The sequence below is a fragment of the Stegostoma tigrinum genome, chromosome 18 (assembly GCF_030684315.1).
Source record: "Stegostoma tigrinum isolate sSteTig4 chromosome 18, sSteTig4.hap1, whole genome shotgun sequence".
In the NCBI taxonomy this organism is placed as follows: Eukaryota; Metazoa; Chordata; class Chondrichthyes; order Orectolobiformes; family Stegostomatidae; genus Stegostoma; species Stegostoma tigrinum.
Genome location: NC_081371.1, coordinates 4,991,238 through 5,017,686, shown reverse-complemented (window position 1 = coordinate 5,017,686; position 26,449 = coordinate 4,991,238). Strand labels below are relative to the sequence as shown.

The following is a 26,449-nucleotide window of genomic DNA, read 5'->3' as shown; positions in this document are numbered from 1 at the left end:
GCCTTGATGGGGATGATCCCTTTGAAAACGAAAGGTTAGACCGAGCTTGGACCTGCCTCTCAAGTCAATGCAGGGTTTTAGCTCAGTATAGTGGCCGGACACTTATCCACCAACCAAAGCCTAGACTAGAATCTGATCACCGTCTGTATTTGCTGCTGTGGGAGCTTGTTTGCAGAACTTGCTTGCGGTGTTTCCAACCATGCGCCAGAAGAGTTCTGGTTGGGCTTGTTATTTTGCCTCAAACAGGAACTCTCCTTACCATGATTCTTCTTTCTTCGTTCACAGGATGATTATATCACTGGCTGGGTCAGCATTTACTGTCCATCCCTAACTGCCCTGCTGGTCAGCTTCCTTTGTGAACTGTCGGCAGTCCATCTGATGCAGATGCGTTATATTCCTCACAGAGAAGTGGGGTGGTATGGACGGGTAGTGCTGTGGTCAGCCAGAGTGACCACCCCTTGTACAGGTACAAGTTGTTAAACTCAGTTTAAGGAGGAAATTTGGTGTTGCGAAAGTTGATTATTAACCTACATGTTACCTTTTGAGATTATTGCCATTGATGCATAAACTGATGGAACTTGGTAAGATGTTAGAATTTTTTTTTTCTCTGGGACTTTGCTGTTACAACAGAGGTTCCAGTATTTTGATCTGGTGACTGTGGAGGAACTTGACAGGGCCCTCCTGATATATCCATCTCCCACTTCCGTATATCCTACCTGATCGCTCCTTTGCACACCCACAAGAGGTTTCTCCTTGTCCTCACCTTCAAACCCACAAGACCCAGCATTCAACACATCATCATTTGCCATTTCCACCACCTTCAACACAATGACGCCATCAATCACATCCACAACCTCCCTCTGCTGTTGAGAATTTCAAAAGGACCAGATTGCCTAGTCCAGCTCCGAAATCACCCACTTCCCATCCCCTGCAACTTGCCAGGTGGGTACAGTATGTGCAATATCCAGCCTCCTTTCCCTGCATCGATAGGCCTAAATTCTCCCTCTCCAGGTGGAACACAGGGCTGCTTGTGCTTCTTCCAGTTTAGCACACTATATGTGATGCTCACTAATTATTGAAACCCAACATGTGTAGACCTGGGCAACTACTTTGTGGAACAACATACATTTGCTCTGTTAAGTGTGACTCCGAGTGTCCAGTTACCTATCACGGGAATTCTCTGTTTTTCTTCCATTCTGACCTCTCTGTCCTCGGCCTCTTACACTTCCAAAGAAACTCAATATAGTCCCGAGGTACAGCGTGTCATCTTTTAAATTTGTCTCAACCACTTTATGCTGTTGCCCAGGCTAGTCTGAAGCTTGTGTTGACATCAATGGCCCTCTCGATTGGCACCAGCAGAGTATCTCTTTAAAGAAAACATGACTAACATCATTTTCTAAATCCAATGGCATTTATGTGCCGATAATACTCATACTTCTACATTTTCTTTCTCCTAAAAAGATGGAGAGGATGGGGAGAGCAGTTCCCTGAACAGAAATTAGTGCCCATCAGAAATTACTCTCTTGTGTCGCCTCCTAATGCTGACCACAATGCAAACGGGACTTTGGGTGTTGTATAGCAAATCATTCACTTAAACATTGTTCACACTGAACTTTCTCAAGGTTACTGCTACTTATGTCATCGATGAATAGAACATAGTGTCAGGAACTAGGCATTAAAATGATTTGTTTTTGATTCAGCTCAGAACTCAGTTGGATGCTCTCCAGCAAAACCTCATTGCTCTGCGGCTAGGCCAACAGCACCTTGCAAAGGTGACAACTCACATAGTATAGATCCTCTTGTATTCTATCAAGATCACCATCCTTGTGGTTTACGTGCTGTCAGATTCTATGGGCAGGATTGTCTCTTCCGCAGTGGTGGCACAAAGGGGGAAATCATGAGCGAGTTAGCCCTGGAGAGGTATTTACCCACATCTCACCAATTGTAGAGGCGACTTTATCAATTGGCCACCATTTAAGGCCCTTAAGTGGTAAATGGAAGACCAGTTCGGGTCATCAACACACCAGAGTCCCAATTATCTGCCTCCCTGGAGGGTGAGAAAGATGCCAATGATTTGTCGATTGAGCTTGAGGGGCCTCCAATCGATCGGAGGAATCTTTTGGGGATTCCGATGCCGCTAAAAGGCATCCCTTGTTCTTGTCTGGAACCCCCTCTCTTCGTGGACCCATGCATGCAGAAGGAGGAAAGGCTCTTACCTTCATATTGCTGACTGCCTGATGAGTAGGCCTCGCCTAGCAGACTTTAGGCCCCAGAAGCTACCGGCCAATGATTGGACAGCAGCCTCTTGGAATGCAGTTTGTCAGGGTTGAGGCCTATGACAGGTCGAGATAGTTTCCCCTGCTTGCCCTCTCAGCTCATCATGAGTTGACTGGCACCTGATCCAGTGAGTTCTCTCAGCTGTAGAGTAGTATCTTAGTCACCACCTAAAACAGTTACCGCCACATTCAGGAGTGAAAACTGCATACTATGGCTTACCTTTATTCTTTCATGAGACATACAAATTGTTGTCTGGGCAAGCCTGCTGGAAATATGGCTTGGAGGGGCCCAGGCATGCTTAGAAACTTGGCAAGGACATAGGTGAGGCAGAAACTGGGTTTTTAGGAGCACAGCTCCCTCTCCATTATGGGTAAAAACCTGGTCATCAGGTGTGAGGTACTCTCGATGTTGTTGTATGTGGTGCAGATCCAGTGCAGTTCCCCAAATCTGCACTGTTGCAGTCACCTGAGCCACCTTCCACTTCATCTGAAGGTCTAAGGTGGACCGTGTGCACAGGGACATCATGTACAAAGCTCTGGAAGAGTGGGGGAGAAATGTTACCCAATGCTACTTTTATCCTGATGGCCACCTTTCAGTTGCATCAAGCTGTGCGTAGACCTTTGGTGCACAAATACCAAGTGCCACTATGTACTGAGGTTCTACATGTCCCTGTAATTGTGAAGGATAGGACTGGCCTCGCTGCTGTGGAACACTCCCAGCAGTTGGACCATTCCGTATCTCCTGTCCTTTGTGGAGAAATTTGCAAAAGAAAGCCATAAGTCCATCAGGCAGTGGTCAGCACGGAGCGTCTTTGAGATCATGCAGGAAAAGAAGAGAGTGGATCCTGTAGGGTTGATTCTTGAGCAGACTGTCAAAGTCATTTGGCAGAATTCATCAACACTAGAAGTCTCCAACATCGCTTGGCTGGTGGTGAGAAGCACACTATCTGTGAGATCCTTCATGTAGGTCTGTTTCCTGTGTGCCATTCGCGGAGGGTGGGAGGACTGAGGTTACAGACTGTCACACACCTCCTGCTGCAATATGCCTTTGCAAAGGAGGTGTGGAGAAAGATGCACTGGCTTTTGTTGAGGTTCGTCCCGGACAGCTCCGTGGTATGGGACTCTGTGCTCTACAGTCTGTTTCACACTGAGACAGACATCGGCTGTGCCTTAAAGTTCATCAACTCGGTGAAAGGCACACTTTGGCCTGCCTGAAACTTGATGGTCTTCCAGCGTAAACCGCTGACCTCGGTCGAATGTTGCAGACTGGCGCATTCGAAGGTCCAGAACCACGTGCCGAGGGACGCACTAAAGCTTAGGGCCGAAGTGCAGTGGGGAAAGACTACAGTCTGAGGTCTTCCTACTGAAGGTAAATGGGGGTCTGTTCAGTTATCGGACCCTCCTGGTGCTTCAAAAATATGTAAACAGTGTCTTGCATGAGTAAGAATTGCCTGGGGTTCATTTGTTGTAACTGTCAGCAAAGTCAAAACCTAATGTTTTGTCTTGGTCTCCATTTGCAGAACCAAACTCCCCTAAGTGACTATGTATGCACATGAAGATGTTTTTATGAATAAAGTATATTTTTGAAATAAGAAGCAAAGTTTCTTCCCCATCCGTAACTGCTTTGGAGGAGGTGATAGTGAGCTGCCCTCTTGACCCACTGTGATGGTCCCATCAGGATGCATTCCAATGGAAATGTCTTTTCCTCAACATCCCAATAATGCCTCAGCCTCTACTGAACACAGCTCACGTCCCCTGGGCCCTGAATCTGCTCACCTCTTCTGGATGCCAATGAGACTGCTTACCAACCCCAGGTACTCCCTATATCCTCATATTACATCATCCGAACACCCATCCCAGTGTCCAAGGGACACTGCACATGACTCCCAGGATACATCATTCCCATGGTATATCTGACAATGCTCACTGCAAACTCCCTACCTCACGTTTCTGATAAAGTTTACCCTCCCATCCTCACTGTCTGAATCTTCTTGAACCGCTGACCAGCTCTACATCCAGATTCTGCTGCTGTTGGAGCACAGCTAGCCTTGCTAGGGTACAGTAGAGGGGGTGGGGGGGGGGGTGGGGAATGAGGCTTAGGCAGGAGGTGAGTGCTTGGGGTGGGGGTGATGGTGGGTAGTATCGGGTGGATGAATTGGCAGGGGAAGATGTAGAATTTCAAACACACCTTACCAAAAGCACCCATTACATTGCTCGGCACTGGATTTACACTGGATCAAGATGATCCAATGGCTTCACTGTAAGAATGTAAGGAAACTGGGGTTAGCAGAGCATTACTGTACTCCAACACTAAATGGAAGATCTGGATCAATACCCGTGTAGTTATAATACACTGTAACCTCCTGTCTCTCACATTCTCTGGGGAGTTGCTTGTTTGCTGACCAGCTTGAGGGCTTTCTGACTGACTTAGAGAAGCAAAAGAACAAAAGGCGTTGGCTGTTTTGTTCTGCTCCAAACAGTTACATAGGAATAAGGAAAATCTCCTTCCATTGGCCCACATCACGCTTATATACAAAATTTCTTGAAGCAACAGATACTCCCGTCCTTGTAAATCAGCATTTCGGTTGACTGCAAAGCAGAGCATGCCCATACAGTCACGCAAGTGTGATCCTGAGCTTCTAGCTCCCTGCCACTGTAATTCTCCACTTGATCTCACCCTGACCTTTCTGCCCTGCCATATTGTTCCAATGAGGCTGAACACATGTCCAGTGAACAGCACCTCATCTTTCAGCAGTGCCTTTTACAGCCTCCTGGACTCAACACTGACTTCAATGATTATAATGTCTGCCTTGGCTGGTTTCGCTTTCCGCCTCTCCATTTCGCTGATGGTTACTCTGCCATTCACATATCCTCTGGACACATCGCTCCCTTCTTTGTTCTCCTATGACCTCTTTTTGATGTGAAGCATGGCTGTTGTGCCATCCAACCCTCTCTGCTCTCTACCTTATCAGAGGCTTTTCCTTTTTGCTCTGTTGCCCAACTACTTCATTTATTAGAATGGATGATTTATTTATTGTCGCATTTAGCTTGAAGATACAGTGAAAAGGGTTTGGTTGCCGCAGTCCGGCACCATTTTGGGTTACAATGAGGATAAAAAGAAATGACTTGAATGAGAGTTCATTTTCTGTTCAAACTGGGGCCTCAAGCATGGCTTCAGGGCTTCTGCAAGGGCTCTGCGAGGTGTTCTGGTCATCAAGGAGTCCCGCTCTGGGAACAGCAATAACAACACTGATGTCCCAGGAAACCTCTACTCAGCTGTCGCCGACAAGAGACCCCATTCTGTGCATCACCACTGCCAAGAGCTCAGGCTCCGGGCCGACTGCCACCAGGAGTCCAGCCTCCAGGCCTACCGTCACCAGGAGTCCAAGCTCCGGGCCTACCATCACCAGGAGTCCCGGCTCCGGGCCTACCGTCACCAGCAATCCAGGCTGCGGGCCTACTATCACGGGGAGTCGAGGATCCGTGCGTACCACTGCTAACAGTTTGGTCTCTGGGCACCAGCACCACCACCAGGAGTCCTGATCCACACTGCCAATGCTGCTGCCACTGCCCTGCTGAGACCGCTCTGTCCTCGAAGATGAAGAAGAAGAAAAAAGATGAGAAGTATGTGGTGAATATGATGCCGCTATTATGGGGTAGATGGGCTCTGACAAGCCTGAACACTACCTACTGTGCCGGCGCCATCTTGTCCAGGATCCTATCACTGTTCTAACTTCTCCCTGAAACAGCAGCTATGCTTCTCTCTCTCCACAGCCGCAGATCTGCTGAGTATCTACAGCTTTGCGTTTTCCTATTCAATGTAATGCAGGTATTGCTGGCTGGGCCAGGATTTATTGCCCACCCCTGAATGTCCTGGGGGAGGTGGCGATGAGCTGACTTCTCGAACAAATGCTGTCTTTATCTGCTTTTTATTCATAGATTTCACTTTTGTATTCCCTCAGCATCGGCCTGAGGGATGTCCTGGTCGATCACCGTAAGAGATTCAAACAATGGAGTTGCATATTTAAAAACCTGAACTGAGCTACAAGATTAATTTGCAATCTAACGTATCTTGGTTTCCCAGGTAGGCTCAGGGAGATGGCCTTCTACGTTCATAGAGAAGCCCAGACTGAGAGTCAGATGGGCTAACCTTCTCATGGTAATGAAGCAGACAGATTATGTCTGTGCTGACAACGATTGTTTTCCCAAACATATAGGTGAGCAGGGACCAAGGGAATGAGGTTCGATGTGGGGTTTGTTTGTTTGTTTTGATTTACTGTTACTGAGATAGTGAAAAGAGGTACAGCTTTGCGTGCTACACAGAGCAAGGTGGATGCTCTTCAGAGAGTTGGTGCAGGTTTGACGGGCCGAATGGCTTCTTTCTACACTGTAGGGTTTCTATGACTCTGTGAAATGTTGACATCAATAATCAATTCATCTCTCCCCACAGGCTTCCTGCCTTGCGACCGAAAAGTGTTCGTACACCAGGCATCACTGTGCCAGCCGCTTTCTCTTTACCATCTTTCAACCCAACTCAGTGAACCACACGCAATCAAATTTATAGCTATCTGTCGAGGGCACTCTGACAAACATCAACTGAATTGGGTTCAGAGACTTTACGTTCTGTCAGGGCCTTTGCTGAAATTACACAGCTCGCTGTCCTTGGGGAAAAATACGCCGTTAAATCATCAGATCTACACGGCAGCTTCCATACAATAGACACAAAATATCGCAAGCAAAACGAGACAGACTTAGAATCATATTCTGCTGGCACTGAAAGAGGCTGTGTGTCGGTGTCACCTTTCTGAAAAGGCTTTCCAATTCTTCACTCCCCTGATCTTTCCCCATCGCTTTTCAGACTCTCTCTTTTCAAATATGTATCTGATTTCCCTCCGAAAGCTGCTTTTTCAGGTAATGCACTCCAGAGTCGTAACAACTCCCAGTAAAAAAAAATTAATTCCCCTCAATCTTAGCTTTGAGTTCTCGGTCTGAAAACCGAAGGTGCTCTTTGTAACTAGGCAAGGCAAATGAATGGTGAGGGGCTATTTGGCCTCAGCAACCATCACCAACAGCTATCAAGAACCTGGTCATATTTTGTCCCTGAGGTCAAAAGACATCAGGAAAATGGAGCCAATGAATGAATACCACCCACTAACCCCCTCCTTTCCTGGATGAGGGGATGATGCTACTACAGAATTCAAATTCCTCAAGGTGAGACTGTATAACTCGCCCCAAATTGGGGGTGCTGAACCAAGACACTCTAATCTGTATTGCTTAAGTACAACACCGCACTGCACTATCTTCTACAGCTCTGCTGGGTTGGCAAAATCAAGTGTTATGTTTAAGTTCTGCAAAATAAAACTTCTACTGATCCAGATGCCTTCTGATGATCGAGGTATGAAGAAGTACTCCCCCGGTGTTAAAACGAGAGGCCTGGCTCAATGGGAAATGTTGACAAATTCTGTTGAGACGTTTTGGAAGTACTTAGAAGTGGCAAACTTCACCAGACATTCAAACACAAATCAAGAGCCTGCATGTACTCAGTGCCCTAGCACTCTCTCAGAACGTTCCAATGTGCTTCTTACCAAATGGATCACATTTGAAACGTGGTCACTGTTGTTTTGTGGGCAAGCAAGGCAAGGTCGAACAAGTAGCAGGTAAGATTATTAGATTCTCGGAGGTGTCACTGCAACAGGGATGTAGGTCGGGGCACCATCCTGGACAACTTCCTAAAATAATATCATGGTTTTCTCATCCCCCCAGACAGGCTGAAACACATTTTATCTGACAATGTAGCTATTGCTAGGTATCTGGACTTCAGCAATCAGTTTAAGACTAGGTGCTGAAGGCTTCTCCTCAAGCTTGAATTCAAACTGGACTGAACTGAAAACTTTCTGATTCACTGCTCCGAGTGTGATCCCATAAAGTGCATGGTTTTCACTGGGCAAATCAAAGCATACAGAAAACTGATCCAATAAAACACCTATCGGCACTGTAACGTTTGGCTTATTTATAAAACATCTGACAGCTATACCAATTAACGCCTTAATATTTAGTTGCAGTACATTTTAAACAAAATGGTTTTCCTTAGTTGACTTCTCAACATCACATCTATTAGCTGTCAGAATGGCTCATCTTCAATGGTGATCCTCCAATTCCAAATGTCTAATATTACTTGGTGTAAGCTAAAGGTAAAACAATAGAGTCCCCAGCATTATCTGTTGCAGTGAACTACTATTTCTTACATACTGGGTATTTTACTTCTTTATTGTCTAAGATCTTTTAAATAAAAAAGCTGTCTCTAGGTACTTTTGTGTCTATGTTGGCACTGTAATTGGCAGCAAATAAACTTGTCACTGTACTCACTGAGTATATGTGACAATAGAGGCTGTTTTATTCTTCTGTTCTATTGCCTGAGTTTGGTACAAGACACTAGTTGGCATCCTGTGCCCGAGATGGAGAAGAGGAAGGTATTCAATTGGATAGGGTGGTGCACAGCCAAACTATGACCCTTCCTACCTACACAGGATTAAGCCTGTGTGCCATGGTCCATCAGTTCTTGCTCAGCTACCAATTAAGATCCTGAGATGGATTGACTCAGCCCTGAGTGGGCTTACACCATGCAGTGGCAACTGAGATGTCAATAGTCAGCAAGTAAGCACAGCACTCACAGGCAATCCTGCTAACTTTAGAGATTCTCATTTCTCTTTGCAATTACTGTGAACAGAATCATTATTCCTGTCAGGCCAGGATCTGGAGGGCTGCTGATCTCAGTAACATTAAACTTCTATTTCCCATCCAGTACCATCCGAATAGGGTTCGGTGCCAGCAAGTTCGGGGATGAACCACAAACAGGGGATGGAAGCTCTGACACAGTTCCTCACAATCAGGCACCCACAAAAGTTTACAACAGGGAGGTGGGGGACCTGAAATTGGGAAGGTTCAGGGGAGACTGGTGCTAAAATGGGAGGCTCAAAGCGAGGTTCGTGAGGTGGAGGGCGAGGTGCCAGGTTTGGAAGGGATAGCTTTTCTTGGCCAATGCAAATGTGGAAAAAGCCAACACTACCTCTCACTTCCCATTCCTGGCTGGCATTGCTGACCACTGGGAAAGCTATACCACACCAACTCGTCTAAAATCAGGTTCTGAAAGGCAGTGCAGGAGCCTGTTTTAAATATGTTGGACAGGTGGCACGCCTTTCCACTCATTGACAACAACCATTGTGAAAATGGTGGTGGGTACTTGCACGGCACATACACACACACACACACACACACACACACACACACACACACACACGCACGCACGCACATACTCTCACACACAGACAGACAGACACACACACACACACACACACACACACACACACATACACAGACACATACACACAAAATAACAATTTCTCCCTCAGAGCTTGGGTTTCCAATAACCCAGCCCTGCAGGATCACTATAATAGTTCAGAAATGGATAGGAGAGACTGAAGCATCAAGGACAGCAGATGAGATTGTGATGTGATAGATCCTGTGCAGGGCCACTCCTGTAATGCAGTCATGCTACCACTGCACTTCTCACTGGGAAATTCCATCTCCACAGTGGCCCCCAGGTTCCCAGAGCTCCCATCCCTGCAGTGACCTCCAAATTCCCACAGCTCCCCATCCCTGCAGTGACTCCCAAATTCCCAGAGCTCCCCACCCCTGCAGTGACCCCAACATTCCTAGAGCTCCCCATCCCTGCAGTGACCCCAAAACTCCCAGTGGACCCACATATTCCAGTGCTCTCCAACTCCAAAGTAAGCTCATATTCTCAACAGTTCCCATCTTTGCAGCAAACACCCGAATTCCCAGCAATCCCCATTTTGGAAGGAAACCCCATTTCCCCACTGGTCCCCAGCTCTGCAGTAGTCTGCACTGGCTCGCAAATCTCCTCAAGGCATGGCCCTAACAAAATACTGGAACTAACCTCATTTTAGCCTCGAAACAAAAGAAAAACTCAAGTTTAATAGGCCGGAAACAGAAAACAATCCTAATTAGTCACTGCATTATTTGTTACATTTAAAGTGAAAACCTGCCACAGCTCAACAACAATGAAATGACACAATCTTATTTTTCAAATTGAAAACTTGTTCTCCCCACATAACCCCCACTCCCAACCCCAGATACAGTGTGGAAGACTTTTTCAAGTTTCGGCTGTTTACGGCGCCTGATCTAGACAGCATCGCTGCGGGTAACCATGTTCGAATCAGTTTTGCATAAGTACCTTTGTTCCTCGGTTCACTGTCAGATCAACAAGCAGGGAAAGAAGATTAATGAGGCCAAGACTTGACACTACTGGCAATCCTGTTTATAATTCAAGATGTTATTAATTATAAATACGCAATGGTAATAAACATTCTGGACTCAACATTGAAAACAGCACTCTCTCCGGAGACAGCCTTGTTCATTCAGTGCTGAGTTTCTTTTCTTATTCAGTCATGGGATGTGGGCAATGCTGGGTATTTATCGCCCATCCTGAGAAGTGAGCTGCTTGGTCAAACTATTGCAGTGTGTGTTGGCATGAGGAGATGCACAGTGCTGTTCAGTAGGCAGTTCCAGGGGTTTGACCCAGTGACACTGAAAGAACACCAGAGCTTGTCAAGTCACATTGGTGCGAGACTAAGGGGGAGGCTATTTGGTGGTGGTGTTCCTGGGCGACTGTTCTCCTTGTCTTTCTTGGGAAGAGGCGTTGGAAAATACCTGCAACACTTCCACGTGTAGCGATGATGAAGGAGTGAATGTTCACAAAGATGAATGGGGTGATTATTGTAAGATCATAAGGATTAGGAGCAATGTCAGCCATTTGGCTGACTGAGTCTGCTCTGTCATTCAATAAGATCACAAATGGTCTGATCCTTACCACTACTTTCTTGCCAGTTCCCCTTAACTCCTGACTATATCTTAATAAAAAGAATCTGTCAAAGTGGGCCTTGAATATAGGTATTGACACTGCTCTCTGTGGTTGAGAAGCCCTGACTCATAACCCACCAAAAGAAGCAATTCCCCTTTATTTCTGGTGTAATTGGAAGACTTAATATTGAATTGTTTACGCTAGTTCTGATTTTTCCCACAGAAAAACATCCCACACATCTACACTGTTAAAATCCCTCAGAATCTTCCATTTCAATAAGACCACCTCTCCATTCTCCCACATGCTAATCAGTCTTGGCCCAATCTCCTCACAAGATATCCTTCATCCCAGGAATTATCCTAGTGAACCTTCTCTGGATTTCTTCTAATACATATTAATCCTCCTTTAAGTAAGGAGGACTCTTAGTGCAGTGTCCCCATGCCTCATAGTTATAACAAAACTTCCCTAATTTAGTACTTAATCCCCTTTTGCAATCAAGGCCAACCTTCCACTTCCCTTTCTAATTACTAGCTGGCTTTTTCTGATTCATTTATGAGGTCATCCAGATTTCTTGTACCACAGCATTTTGTACTCTCTCTCTCTAAATAATATTCTGCTCTTCTGTTCCTACAAACAGCATGCCACTTTACATTTTCCCACAGCATCCTTCACCTGCTAAATCTTTGCCACTCATCTAAACTATCTATAACTCTTCGCAGACGCATGGTGCTCTCCTCTCAACTTGTTATTGAACCTACCTTTATGTCACCAGCAAATCTGGTTACAACACACACATCTTTTCATTGATACAGATTTTAACTAGTTAAGGATCCAGACCAAGTCACCATGGCATTCAACTAGTTAGTTTTCCAACTGGAAAACAACACATTTATCCTGACTTTCTGTTCTCTGTCAAGTTAGTCAATCCAACATCCATGCCAACATATTTCTCCCATGACCATGGGCTTTTATTTTGTTCAGTAAACTTGCTCATGACCCCTAAATGAATGCCATTTGGAAATATCAATGCACAACATCTCCTGGCTCCACTTCAACAGACTGCTTTGTCCTGGATGTACTCCTACATCGTGAGTGTTGTTGGAGACGTACTCAAACAGAGAAGTGAGGAATATTCACCATATTCCTGATTTGTGCCTTATAGGTGGTGGGCAGCCTTTTGGAGGTTGGTGGTCAGCCAGTGAGTCACTTGCCACAGACAGCCCTGCCTTGAAGCCACATATCTACTTGGCTAGTTCAGTCAAGTTTTGGATGTCAAAACTCATCAGTCAAGGTTTCGCAAAACAGGTGTTGATCGCGAAAAATTCAGCGATGGTAATGCCACTGCTTGTCCAGGGAATCTGGTTATATTCCCTGTTGTTAGAGCTGGTCACTGTCTAGCACTTGTTTGGCATGACTGTTACTTTCCGACTATCAGCTCGTCCATTGTATTATCGCACAGAGGCATGGAATAATTCAGTATCAGAGATGCTACAAATAGAACTGAATGTTGTGAAATCAGCGAGCTGCCTTTATGATAGAAGGAAGGTCACTGAAGTAGCTAGCTGAAGATAACTCACTGAAACCTCCCCTCACTTTTACTGTTGACTGTGAGCAGATGATAATTGGCTAGGTTAGATATGTCCTGGTTTTGCAGACATGACGTACTGGGCAATTTTGCTCATTTTGCCAGGTACATGCAAGTGTTGTAGATGTACCGGAACAGTTTGTTTAGGGGGAGAGCTAGTGCTGGAGCACACGTCTTCAGAACTAGTTGTAGGTAGTATCCAGCACCTGCAGCCAATTGCTGAAACCGTGTGAAGTGAATCAAATTGGCAGGTGAGTGGCATCTGTTTTTGCTGGACAATGCTGAGACGGATTGACCACTTTGACAATTTTGGCCGAAGCTAGTTCCAAACATGTGAGCTTTATTTTTCACATCGCTGCATTTGGTTCTCCCATCATTGGCAACGGGGATATGTGTGCAGCCTCCTCCTCTGGTCAGTTATTTAATTGTCCACCAGTGTTCACGATTGGATGTGGCAGGACTGCATTGTTCGAATCTGCCTGTTCCATTGATTGGTGATCACTTTGCTGTCTACAACACACTGTTCTGCATGCAGTCCTGCTTTATAGCTTCACTGGGTTGATGTTTCATTTTTAGTTATGCCTAATGCTGCTCCTGGCACGCTCTCCCCACATTCCTCATTGAACAAGGGTGGGATCCCTTGGCCTGGCTACAATGGTAGCGTTGGGGATATGCCATGCCATGAGTTTACAGACTGTGATTCAGCAAAATTCTGCTGCTGCTGCAACCCCCACAGCGCCTTGAGGTGCCAGGTCTGCTCTGAATCCATCCTGGACAGCAACAATCCTAGTGACCAGAGATAATAGGAACTGCGGATGCTGGAGAATCTGAGATAACAAGGTGTACAGCTGGATGAACACAGCAGGCCGAGCAGCATCAGAGGAGCAGGAAGGCTGACGTTTCGGGCCTAGACCGAAACATCAGCCTTTCTGCACCTCTGATGCTGCTCGGCCTGCTGTGTTCATCCAGCTCCACACCTAGTCCTAGTGACCACGTGAGTCAGTGAATTCTAACTAAAGCTGCAGCTGGGACATTTCCATGGGGTTCAGCATTTCCTAGTTTCAGTGAAGGAGGAACTGCGTTGGGTTTACTTGTAAATTATCCCAGGCAGGGATGAGATTCTGCAGAAAAGATTTGCAAGATGGTTGTGGAGTGGTAGAGGCTTATAGCACGGGTCCAACTTGTCCATGCTACCCAGTTTTCACACTTAATCCAGTCCCATTTGTCTGTGTTTGATCCCTACCCCTCCATACCTATCCCATCCATGTACCTGTCCAAAAGTTTCTTAAATGACAAGATTGTACTTGCCTCCACCACTATTTCTGACAACCCTTTTCAGACACTCAGCACCTTCTGTGTGAAAAAAAGTTGCCTCTTTTGGACTCTTTTGTGTCTCTTCCTCTCACCTTAAACACAAGCTCTCTAGTTTTAGACACCCCTACAATGGGAAAAGCTGTTGGCTATCTACTTATCTATGCCTCCCATGATTTTATAGACCTTTATAAGGTCACTCCTCAGTCTCCAATGCTTCGGGGAAATAGCTCCAGCCAATGAGGAGAGTCTACTTACTTGGGCTGGATTGGTGAAGCTAACTCCTCATGGACAATGAATGCCAGCTTATCGAGTGAAGCCCATGTGCCCCAAAAGAATTACAAAAAGAAAGATCTGGTCCTTCTTTGAGTAGATTAAGATTTGATGGAGGCTTTCAAAATTATGTGGGGTTTCGAACAGTGTAGATAGAGAGGAGCCGTTCCAGTTGGCAGCTGTTGTCAACCGGAAGAAACAAATTAACCAGGAACTGACAAAAAGAACCAGAAGAGACAGGAGGATATTCTTCTTTTACACTGTTAGTGCTTATGGATGTGACAGGCTGAATGGCTCCCTTCTGTGCGGCAGTGATTCTTTGAGATTATGATCCAGTGAATGCCCCCCAGCTAATGGAATGCAGTGCACATCAGACAAGAACATAAAGTGATTTTGGTTCGGACATCCTCCAGCAATATGTATCATCACAAAGATTACCACAGAAACTAACATGCCAGTGAACTGTCAGCGGTGACCCAACAGTAGTGCACTTGCCTTAAAGCAAATGGATCCAGGATCTAAGTCTCACCCCTAGGATTGAGCACAAAATTACAAGGACCTTATGGCATGGCGGCATGTCTATTTCTCTAGGTCAGGAGGTCTGGATTCAAGTCCACCTGAGGATGTGATGGCCATGCATGTTATCATGATCTGCTCAAATAAGTTGACACTTTAATAAAATAGCAGTTTTCTTAAGGAGAAAGGACATTATACACCGCCTTCTACAGCCTCCAAATCGCGCCACATCTCTTCACAGCCATCTAGTGAATTCATTTAAGTTTAGGTCACAATTTGTAAACAGTCCGACCCATGAAAGCACAGTGAACTAATCGACTAACTACACTTCATCTTAAATGGCATGTATTCTGGTCCAAATGTCCTCCGCAATCAATTTTGCAAAGATGGATTATCTGGATTACCCAGTTACTGTCTTGCTCAGGCAAGGCTTCTACGAGGGTAACTAGGCTGTCACATTTCCCACATTACAGCAGTGACTACACTTCATCAGTTGTGTCACACTTTGAAATACTTGATAATGTGAAAGGTCTCTCTGAAGCAAATTCAATATTTTAAGAGGCAGGAAATATTTCATGAGGAGATGAGAAGGGAAAGGAAAAAACAATCAACACTTCTGAACTGAAGGATAGTTTGGAAAAGTTGACACATGCACATGGGATCGTTGGAAGACACTATTTGTAATGAGTGCCCAAGTTTAATTCTCTAATTTGGAATGAGAAACAAATAGTTAGGATGCAGAGGAGTGACATCTACAGGACGGTTAAGAGAAACTAAAATAATGATTCTTGTGTCACACAGACACAGATATCACAGTCTGTGTACCATTAAGAACAAATATTATCATTAAGGTTCTTCAGACTTCCTTGATGATGTCATTTTCATTCAATATTGTTCAGTAAAAGTTCCATTACTGGGAAAAAAGAAGATATTAATCTACTTTTTGAAATTGTCAGCCGCTTATTAGCAGGCCACACACACAGGCTTTACAAAATGTTAATGCGCTTCAAAGAGAACAGAGAAGGTCTATCGAAATTAGCTGCCATTATTATTTATGAGATTGTAAAAAAACCCTATTATATATTCACGAGGCAGTCATGTGGCTTCACTTATTGGCAGCAGGCAGCCTTATAGCTCTATAATGTTGCTGAAATAGACCCATATCCAATGACAAGGCTCCAGCTCCAGCTCTCTGATCAGAGCTCTGCACTTGGCTGACCAATGCAAGGAAATGAATGCACAGTTCCCTACCAAAGTCTGCATTCCATTCTGTTTCTGAACCCGGATGATGACCTTTTGAAATATACTGTCTAAAGGGGGAAGAGGAGGACTGGAAACCAATCTGATAGTAACTTTCAAAACGGAAATGGATAAATCCTTGAAGAGGAGAAACCTGCAGTGCCTAGGGTAAAAGGCAGGGGAGTGGGATTATTTGGATAGGTGTTTCAGATGGGCTGAATGACCTCCTTTTACAATGAATCATTCGATGATTGCATAAAGACAATCAGATTTCAGCATGTCTTGAGAATAATTTCTAGCCTCCACACTGGTTTAGAATGGGCATTTTGGTTATGTCGTAATAAGGTAAAGTGAAATGAGATATTTGAATGTGGAAGGAGAAGTAAGAACTTGGTCCTCCATTTGGATACATATTTTTCTTTCACCCCAGTACCTGGATGTGAGTTTGCTCGCTGAGCTGGAAGGTTAGTTTTCAGACATTTCGTCACCATTCTAGGTAACATCATCAGTGAGCCTTTGACGAAGCGCTGGTGTTATGTCCCGCTTTCTATTTATCTGGTTAGGTTTCCTTGGGTTGGTGATGTCATTTCCTGTGTTGGTGATGTCATTTCCTGTTCTTTTTGTCAGGGAATGGTAGATTGGCTCCAAATCAATGTGTTTGTTGATGGAGTTCCGGTTGGAATGCCATGCTTCTAGGAATTCCTAGAAGCATGGCATTCCAACCGGAACTCCATCAACAAACACATTGATTTGGAGCCAATCTACCATCCCCTGAGAAAAAGAACAGGAAATGACATCACCAACCCAAGGAAGCCTAACCAGATAAATAGAAAGCGGGATATAACTCCAGCACTTCGTCGGAGGCTCACTGATGATGTTACCTAGAATGGTGACGAAACGTCTGAAAACTAACCTTCCAGCTCAGCGAGCAAACTCACATCCAGAAACTCAACCTGAGCTACAAATCTTCTCAAAACTCGCTAACCCCAGTACCTGTATCTTGTTTTCATATTTCTGCCTTGAGTCAGAGCTAAGCTTTATTTCTCTATTAACACCTATTCTGGGCCAGTTGCCAAAGGGCCTTTCTCATTACCACACCATTTGCCTTTTGTTCCACTATTGAGTTCCATTATATTCTATTCCGCTGGTAATTTATACAATATAGACAGGAAGGAAGCTAGATGTCAGAATACATGAACACCAGTTAGCAACAAAATGGCAAGATGAACTCTCCTTAATATTGGTGCATTCACACAATGAAGGCCATGAATTTAACTGGGACAGGTTAACCTTGGTAGCACTGATCTCAGATTATCCTCATCCTTGATCCTTTCGCTGATCTTCCTGTTAGCTCCACTTGTCTCTGCCGGTTTGTCAATGCCGTCAAACCCATTGTGTGTCCACCTCCCTTCAGTTCTGGATTTGTGTCACATTGGTTATGAGACAGTTATGCTGAGATTGTGGATTTGCTCACCGAGCTGGCTTGTTTTTGTTCAGGTGCTTCGTCACCATGCTAGGTGACATCATCAGTGCAGCCTCTGATGAAGCGATGTTATTCTACTCCACTTGGAATTTATACTGTCTAGTCCGTTATGGTGAGCACTGTCATTTCTGGTTTTGTTCTGTATGGTTTTGTATATGGGGTCCAATTCTATATGTGTGTTGATTGCATTATGGATGGAGAACCATGCCTCTTGGAATTCCCACGCAAGTTTATATTTGACTTGGGCTACCAAGGTTACCCTGTCCCTGTTAAATTCATGGCCTTCATTGTGTGAATGCACCAATATTAAGAAGAGTTCATCTTGCCATTTTGTTGCTAACTGGTGTTCATGTATTCTGACATCTAGCTTCCTTCCTGTCTATATTGTATAAATTACAAGTGGAATAGAATAACATTGCATCATGGGAGGCTCCACTGATGATGTTACCCAGTGTGGTGACGAAACGTCTGAATGAAAACAAGCCAGCTCTGTGAGCAAGTCAACAACCTCACCCACAACCCGAGCTACAGATCTTTGCCACAATTTTAGACAGTTGCACTGTTCCTCTCTTCCAACACGTGCTTCTGAACCTGCTGTGTTCATCCTGAACTTCCTGGATTATTCCACAATGGCCCAATCTTACTGCAGAGAAGCAGCGAGGGCAATGATGGAGCATTTATGACCATTGTCTGTTGGAGATCTATCGCCCATGGGAAACCGTGATGTGGAGGTGCTGGTGTTGGGCTGGGGGAAAAAGTCAGAAGTCACATGATACCAGGTTATAGTCCAACAGGTTTATGTAAAATCACAAGCTTTTAGAGTGCTGTTCCTTCGTCAGGTGCAGCAGAGAGAGGCACACAGGCACAAAATATATAGGAGAGATAATATCATGATAATTCCAGGTAATTAAGAACGTCAACAGATAGGTACAAATAACGTGAGTCGAATGTCGACAAGTGAAAGAATAAGCCTTGAACTGATTAATTAAGGCAGAGAAGCGATCAGAAATAATCAAAAGTAAGATGGTGCGAGAGAGAAACCAAATGGCTGGAAAAAACATGACGAGGCATCACAGTTGCATGATGGTGCTCTAATAAAAATAACACAGGAAATCTGTGCAGGGATCTCGAAAGAAACAAGCAGCTTTTGGGTTGTGTCATTGTATCAGTGGATGACCTGAGGCTCCAACAAGGAAAATATCTGGAGGTATCACAAAGTAGATGTACCAATGAGCCAACAAGAGGTGGTGCTATCTTAGCTGATGCACAACTGAGGAAGTTACCTTATAAAAGTAGTTTAAATTTAACCAAAGTCTCTGATGTTCTACCAGTGTAAAGAAATGGATTCCATTGCAATATTCAGATACAAAAGTCATTGCATTCGCTCAACTGTTACTGAGTTATCTCTAGCACGGTACAGCATGGAAGAATTTTACCGCATTTTGCTAGCTATGATCCTCACCACAAACAAGTCTTACCTTAAGGTCTGACACATCCTTGTAGCACTGCTCAGAGCGCGTGTGATCTGACAGCTGGACGTTCCAGAAACACGGAAGCTGGTACACGAGGATAGGGTTCTGTTTAATGACGGCATTAAAAATATCCTGCATGGGTGGGGAAGAGACAGAAAAAAGGAATGTGATATTATTGAGGTGAGAGGAGAAAATATACCAACAGTTGAAGCAACAATCAGTCTTTGTGTTGTTAATGTGTGTACATATTAAGCCAAGAATCTAATGTCTTTGTAACTAGCCATGATTACCTTGTCTATATTACAGCAAGAATTTCTGGAATGCCTGCCCAGTTGTGCTAAAGATTGTATCGAGGCTTCTAACAGAAATATAAACCCAGTAAATAGGTCAAATTTGTTCAATTGGCATTAACTGATACCTTGCCCACTTGATAACAGTGAAGTAAATACTTGTGGTGACCTTTGGGCTGCTGATCCTGGCTTTAAAACCTTCGTGGTTTCATCTCATGACCTATCCCATGGCCAACCAGCTCGCTCCTTTATACTAAACTACCTTTATACCTCATTGTTTGCATCATTATAATCAAAAAGGAGGAAAGTAGAAGCTCAAAACAACATTTTCATTAAAACATTTATGATTTTTTTTCTACCTGTAAACTAATTTTTCATTCCTGGTAATTGCAGGATTGCCCTGAAGTTTAAAGCCACAAGGCATCCCGTCTAATAATCACAGCCTAACTAGTCAAAATAACAGAGTTGAAGGCGTCTTTATTTCTCAAGACTATTTTGTTTTAATTCATTTGTGGGATCTGGGTATCACTGGCTGGCCAGCATTTCTTGCCCATCCTAGGTGCCCCTTGAGGAGGTGGCGGTGAGCGGCCTTCTTGAACCACTGCGGTCCTCCTGCTGTGGGTTGACCCACAATGCCTTTAGGGAGGCAATTCCAGGATTGTGACCCAGCGACAGTGAAGGAACGGCGATATATTTCCATGGCAGGATAGGGAGTGGCTCGGAGAGGAGCTTGCAGGGGGTGGTGTTTCCCTGAATCTGCTGCCTTTGTCCTTCGAAATGCAAGTGGTTGTGGGTTTGGAAGGTGGCAAATTCAGGATCATTGGTGAATTATCAACTTGAATTCTGTATTCATAAAAACTGTAAGACTATTACTCTATTGTGATTTCTTGGGATGTTAAAAATAGGGAAAGGCTATAAGGGACGATAAGTTCGCATGGTGGCCTCCCTGCATCACATTGCTAGAAGTAACTAGTGACTGTGTGTTCCTAATATACCTCAGGCTACAGGATTTTTGAACAGTAATAGCACCACACCAAGGCAGCAACATCTCTTGCAGCACCTACTTTCTCCTCTCTGCAAAACATTTTAAAGTTTCTACTCCCGGAACATTCAATGCAAAAAGAGAGTTTCTGTCAAATTTTCTTTCATACATTGAACTTGCTAATCCGTAGTCTATGCTCCCTACGATTGAAACATTCATCATGTTTGCATTATCTTTCTCTGTCTGTGTCATTAACTGCAACCGAGTCATCTCCAAATCTTTTTTAGTGGAGTGTATGGAAGATAGAGACAGAGACAGAGACACAGGAAGAATGACAATTATGTTGTAAATTGCTGCTTCTCCTTTTTATTTGTTAAGGAGGAGCTCTGTATTTTTAACAGGAGATTCAAATCAGGACTCCTTCCGAAATGTGGAGAGTGCTTTCAATCTGACTGTAGTGCAGGATAATCAGGGAAAGTCAAACCCTTTCTCACAGCAGTGGTTGGCATATTCCGTCCAGTATCACAGAAAGCTCCTTTGAAATGCTACACAAGGTGTGCATGGGGTTAGGGCTCCAGGTGGGATAGGGGGCAGGCAGGTAAGTGATGAAGTGTTTATGGCCAGTCCCGGTCAGTGCAATAGTTGGTGGCAAGGGAGGGATCGTGTCGTGGGTGCAGAGAGGTTGTCGATTCTGGTGATGGGTGTGTTCATTGGCAGCACTGGGGTTGGTATCTTGATTGCAGGCAAAGAAGTAGAGTTGCTAAGTTAGGATCTGGGTTGTATGGTTACAATGGAAAGTGTATTTGGGGTCATGTGTCCTAGTTTGGGGATCAGTTTAATAGTTAGCCAGGACCAGATTTTAGTAATCTAACTTCTGTCATTAACTATTTACTTAACTGCAGTGGAGCCCTCTTAAATCTCCGATTTGAACAGATAATTTGACAGGGTTTTAGACACAGGGAAATTGTTTTGATTTTATTTGTTATTGTCACACGTTCATCGGTACAGCAAAAAGTTTTGTTTTGCATGTAGTGCAGGCAGATCATGCCATACAAAGTGCATCAGGGGAACAGAACAGAGTGAGGAATACACCGTTATGGCTACAGAGAAGGTGCACAGAGAGCTAGAATCTTCACTGGATTCCCTTGGAATCTGCTGCACTTGGGATTCCACAGTCTCCTGATACACAACTCCCACCTACCCAGCTGAAACAACCGACTGCCATTGGGAAATTCGCTCCAGCGAGAGAGAAACAGAGTAAAAGTTTCTTTAGTGAGGTTGGTGAGGTTGTTGATTTGCTCGGCAGGCTGGCTTGTTTTCATTCTGACATTTTGACACCATGCTAGGTGACATCATCAGTGAGGCCTCCGATATAATGATGTTATTCTACTCCACTTGGAATTTATACTGTCCGGTCCATTAAGGTGAGTACTGTCATTTCCAGTTTTGATCCGTATGGGTTTGTATGGGTCCAACTCTATATGTTTGATGATTGCATTATGGGTAGAGAACTATGCCTCTAAGAATCATCAACATGCACAGAAATTCCTAGAGGCATGTTTCTCCACCAATAATGCGATCAACAAACATATAGAATTAGACCCCATATACAAACCCATGCAGATCAAAACCGGAAATGACTCACCATAACGGACCAGACAGTATAAATTCCAGGTGGAGTGACGAACTGTCTGAACGAGAACAAGCCAGCTCGGCGAGCAAGTCAACAATCTCATCCACAACCCAAGCTACAGATCTTTGCCAAAACTTTGATTTCCTTAGTGCTTCAGTGCTTTTCAGACAGAGCATTCCGACCCATAATCTTCAGATGTGTCATGCACGCAGTTAGAAAAAAAAGACTGGGCCAATTTCCGAAGCAATTTCCTTCTCAGTGAAATTGCTGACAGCGATTTCTCTCACATGAAGGTCAATGATACATTTCCCGTGATTAGTTAACTAGAACTATCCAGAAGAGCTGCAAACTCTGTCCTACAGCAAAACTCCAGTGAATTGCACTCAGCTCCCATTGCTGGAACAGTCTGCTTATCTTTATCATAGCAGCTAAGTTCTGAGTTGAGGGTGATTTGGATTATCCTATCCTGAGTTATTAAAAACCCGTTTGCTTGCTTACACTTCTGTCCACTGCAAATTCCCGTCTCCCAGGTAATTAAATATTTAGGTCTTCCTGAATTTGACTATACTATTCCTTTGGCTTCAGGATCTTGACCTGAAACATTAACTCTGTTTACCTCTGCTAATGCTGCCAGACCTGCTGCTTATTTCCAGCAGTTTCTTTTTATTTCAGATTTCTAGCATCTGCGGCATTTTGCTTTTGCATCAATTCCTCTGTATTTCCTTTTTGGCAACAAAGGGAAAACATGCTTAACTAGATCTTGTGTCAGGTCATCTTCCAGAGACGTAACTCCATATTGAGTGAAGTGTCTCTAGAAACTACCTCTTCACTGGTTGACGTGTTAATTCTTTGTCCTTAGGGTGGTATTATATATTCATTGGTAATCATCAGTTGCTTGCGCTCAATGGGATACCTGTACACTGACCAGTAGTTATCACTGTCTCCCTCAGCAAGATATCGAGACACTGACCAGGAAGCATCACTGTCACCTTCAGGGAGATATCTATACATTGACCAAGTATATATCACCGTCTCACTCAGGGAGGTATCTGCGGGTTGACTGATGTCTAACACTGACTTTCTTAGGGAGATATCTGTACACTGATTGGTATCTTTCACTGTTACTCTCAGGAAGATGTCTAAACTGGCTGGAGTCTATCACTGTGTCCCCCAGGGAGATATCTCGACATTGACTGGCTTCTATTACTGTCTCTTTCAGAGGGATATCTGTATACTGGTGTTTATCACTGTCTCCCTCAGGGAAATAATGACACACACACTGCTATCAGTCCCTCTCTCATTCTGGAATGAACCTATACACTGACAGATATGACAAAAAATGAAGCATTCTTGTTAAACATTTGCTTAACTCGGGTATAAGATATAAGGAAACGAATGTATTCTTCCTCCCGAAGCGGCAGCCATTGCGGGGTATGTGCTTCATATTTTGTGTCAGAAGTAACAGAAACCTCCCTTGTTATCAGTTTCAGGACTTTTCGAAAGCTCACACACATGTAGGATGGGTAGCTGACACATTGCAACAGTCTGGAATGATGTACCCTCCGCTGTCTTGTGACAGCGTCAAGTGTGTTTTTGGTGTGGGAGCTGGCAGACAGTAAACATTGGGTGAGTTTGGTTAAATAATCCACTTGGAAGAAAAGTGGAATTGTTCAGTAACCTGGGTACCCTTGCAGTACACTTTGAAAAGAACATAATTGGTTTTGGAATGTTGTGAGGTTATGCTACATAAATGCAGGTTCTCCCTTTTTTCCCCTTCTAAACTAGAAAGGGCTTGAGGTGTCAGGAAGTCAGGGTATCTGGTTCATAGGCTATGGGTTCAATCCACTCCATGGCAGTTGGTTGAATTTGAATTCAATGAATAAATTTGGAACATAAATGTTAACGATGGTGACCATGACAATTATGATTAACTGCTGTAAGACAATACGGTTCACTAGCCAAGACAGAAAGAAATCAGTCATCCCTAATTCTGCACATCTTATGCATTTTGGCCTACTCGTGATTCCAAACTCTCAGCCATGTGGTTGACTCTTAATTGCCCTTCTGAAATGGTTGAGCAAGTCTCTCAGTTCAAGGGTAATTAGGGATGGGCAGCAAATGCTTCTAGCCTATTTAGTTATGCACTGCTGAATCAGAGCAAGGCAGCGAGAGGGAGAGATAAAGGAAAAAATCTATTTTTCAGCCTCTGATACCCTTTACAACTGATGTGTCAATCTCACGGTGAACCATCTAACTTGACTCAAGAACTTTTAGAAGGTTTGTGTTTGCCTGAACAGAAGACCTATTTTGATCATGTTCTGCAGTGCTAGGCTAAGGCGATATCGCTCGAGGCTAGTCCTGCGTAAGTTATTAATCTAGATCCAGGTAGATGGGTGGGTCACACCAGTAGGAACAGCCCCAGTTTGGACAGGTAAATGGTTACAGAAAACATTTCTCACATAATAACAGACCAGTACACTCTGAGTCATGTCCTCGTGGCTCAGTGGGTTAACCCTTAACTCTGTGCAAAACTTTCAAGCTAAAATGGTCGAAACTGCCTGGATGCTGCCTTCTGATTCCTAGAATCACCATAGAATCCCCACAGTGTGGAAGCAGGCCATTTGGCCCATCGAGTTCACACAGGCCCTCTGAAGATCATCCCACCCGGACGCAGCCTATGTCCATGACGCTGCATTTCCCATGGCTAATCCACCCAGGCTGCATATCCCTGGGCATGAAGGGGCAATTTATCTTGGCTAATCCACCCTAACCTGCACAACTTTGGTTTGTGGGAGGAAACCAGAGCTACCGGAGGAAACCCAAGCAGACACAGGGAGAATATACAAACTGCACAGTCGCCTGAGGGTGGAATCGAACGCAGGTCCCTGGCGCTGTGAAGCAGCAGTGCTAACACCTGAGCCACTGTGCCGCCTTAATTACTGGGAGCCAAAAATATTTTATATTTGACTGAGAGATAACAAATTTGATAGTGCACTCTTGTCTTCGTAAGTCTCGAATACTTTACAATGTGCAATGATTCAAGTATTTGAAATATTTTTATTATGCATGTTGTTCACACTATCAAGAACAAAAACTGTTTCCCTTCATGCTTATATGACTGAAAGTACCCATGCAACTGTGAAATATCAGTGTATCTTTTATTGAATCCACGTACACAAGCCAGTGGAAGCAGGTGTACTAGCTCTAAATAACTCAAATACTGAGATGGAAATTGAAGTACCACATATTAAACTGCACTAAGAGAAACAATAATCGGGGCATTAGGATCCAAGTGACTGTGACATGATCAGTTGGCAGATGGGTAGTATTACAGAATAACTGCTGACTGTAATGGCTCTCACTGACCCTTGGAGTAGATTCATGATTCAAACTCATGCTCCAATAGTTCAGACAATCTTTGCAGTGTGGAAACAGGCCATTCAGCTCAACTAGTCCACACAGACAGTCCAAGGAACATCCTCCCCAAACTCACCTCCCCTGCCCTACCCCTGCATTTCCCATGGCCAATCCACGTAATCTTCACATCCCTGGACGCTATGGAAAATTTAGCATGGCCAATCCACCCTAGCCGATGCATCTTTGGACAGTGGGAGGAAACCAGAGCAGCTAGAGGAAACTCATGCAGACACAGCGAGAACGCGCAAGCTCTGCACAGTCACCTGAAGCTGGAATCAAACCTGGGTCCCTGGTGCTGTGAGGCAGCAGTGCTAACCATGGAGTCACCGTGCCATATTGTCTGTTGAACATGGACATCACTGGCTAGGCAAGCATTTATAACCCATTCCTAATCGCCCGGGGGGCAGGTAGGAGTCACCCGCATTGCTGTAGGTCTGGAGTCACATGGAGGCCAGCCAGATGCAGATGGCAGATTTTCTCTCTTGAAGGACATTAGTGACCTAGATAGGATTTTCCAACAATTAACAGTGATTACACTAGGGCAGTCTGGTGGCTCAGTGGTTAGCACTGCAGCCTCACAGCACCAGGGACCCGGGTTCGATTCCAGCCTCGGGCGACTGTCTGTGCGGAGTTTGCACATTCTCACCGTGCCTGCGTGGGTTTCTTCCGGGTGCTCTGGTTTCCTCCCACGGTCCAAAGATGTGCAGGCTCAGTGGATCGGCCATGCTAAATTGCCCGTAGTGTTCAGGGGTGTGCGGGTTATAGGGGGATGGGTCTGGGTGGGATGCTTCAAGGGGCGGTGTGGACTTGTTGGGCCAAAGGGCATGAATCTAATCTAATCTGAACTAGCTTTCTTATTGAATGTAAATTGCACCGTTCATCACAGTGAGATTTGAACCCATGTCCAATCTTCTGGATTGCTACTTTAGTGATGTAACCAGTACGTCCCGCTGCACATTGCTTCAAACTGGGGCTCTTGGCTTGGCTTGGCTGTGAATTGAGCTCCTTGACTGCAGCTGTGACTCTGGGGAATTGTTCAGCATGAAGAGTAATAATACACTTCTTGATTTTGTGAGCTAAAGGAAGGAATG

General features: G+C 44.6%; 1 protein-coding gene across 2 annotated transcripts in view; it reads right to left on the bottom strand.

Moving 5' to 3' along the window:
- large1 (LARGE xylosyl- and glucuronyltransferase 1) overlaps positions 1–26,449 on the bottom strand; it is a 427,164-nt gene that overhangs the window by 83,962 nt on the left and 316,753 nt on the right. For both annotated transcript variants that reach the window (XM_059652276.1, XM_059652277.1), the window contains exon 9: positions 19,043–19,168. In XM_059652276.1, the coding sequence (XP_059508259.1) occupies positions 19,043–19,168 (126 nt within the window). The remainder of the gene's footprint in view (positions 1–19,042; positions 19,169–26,449) is intronic.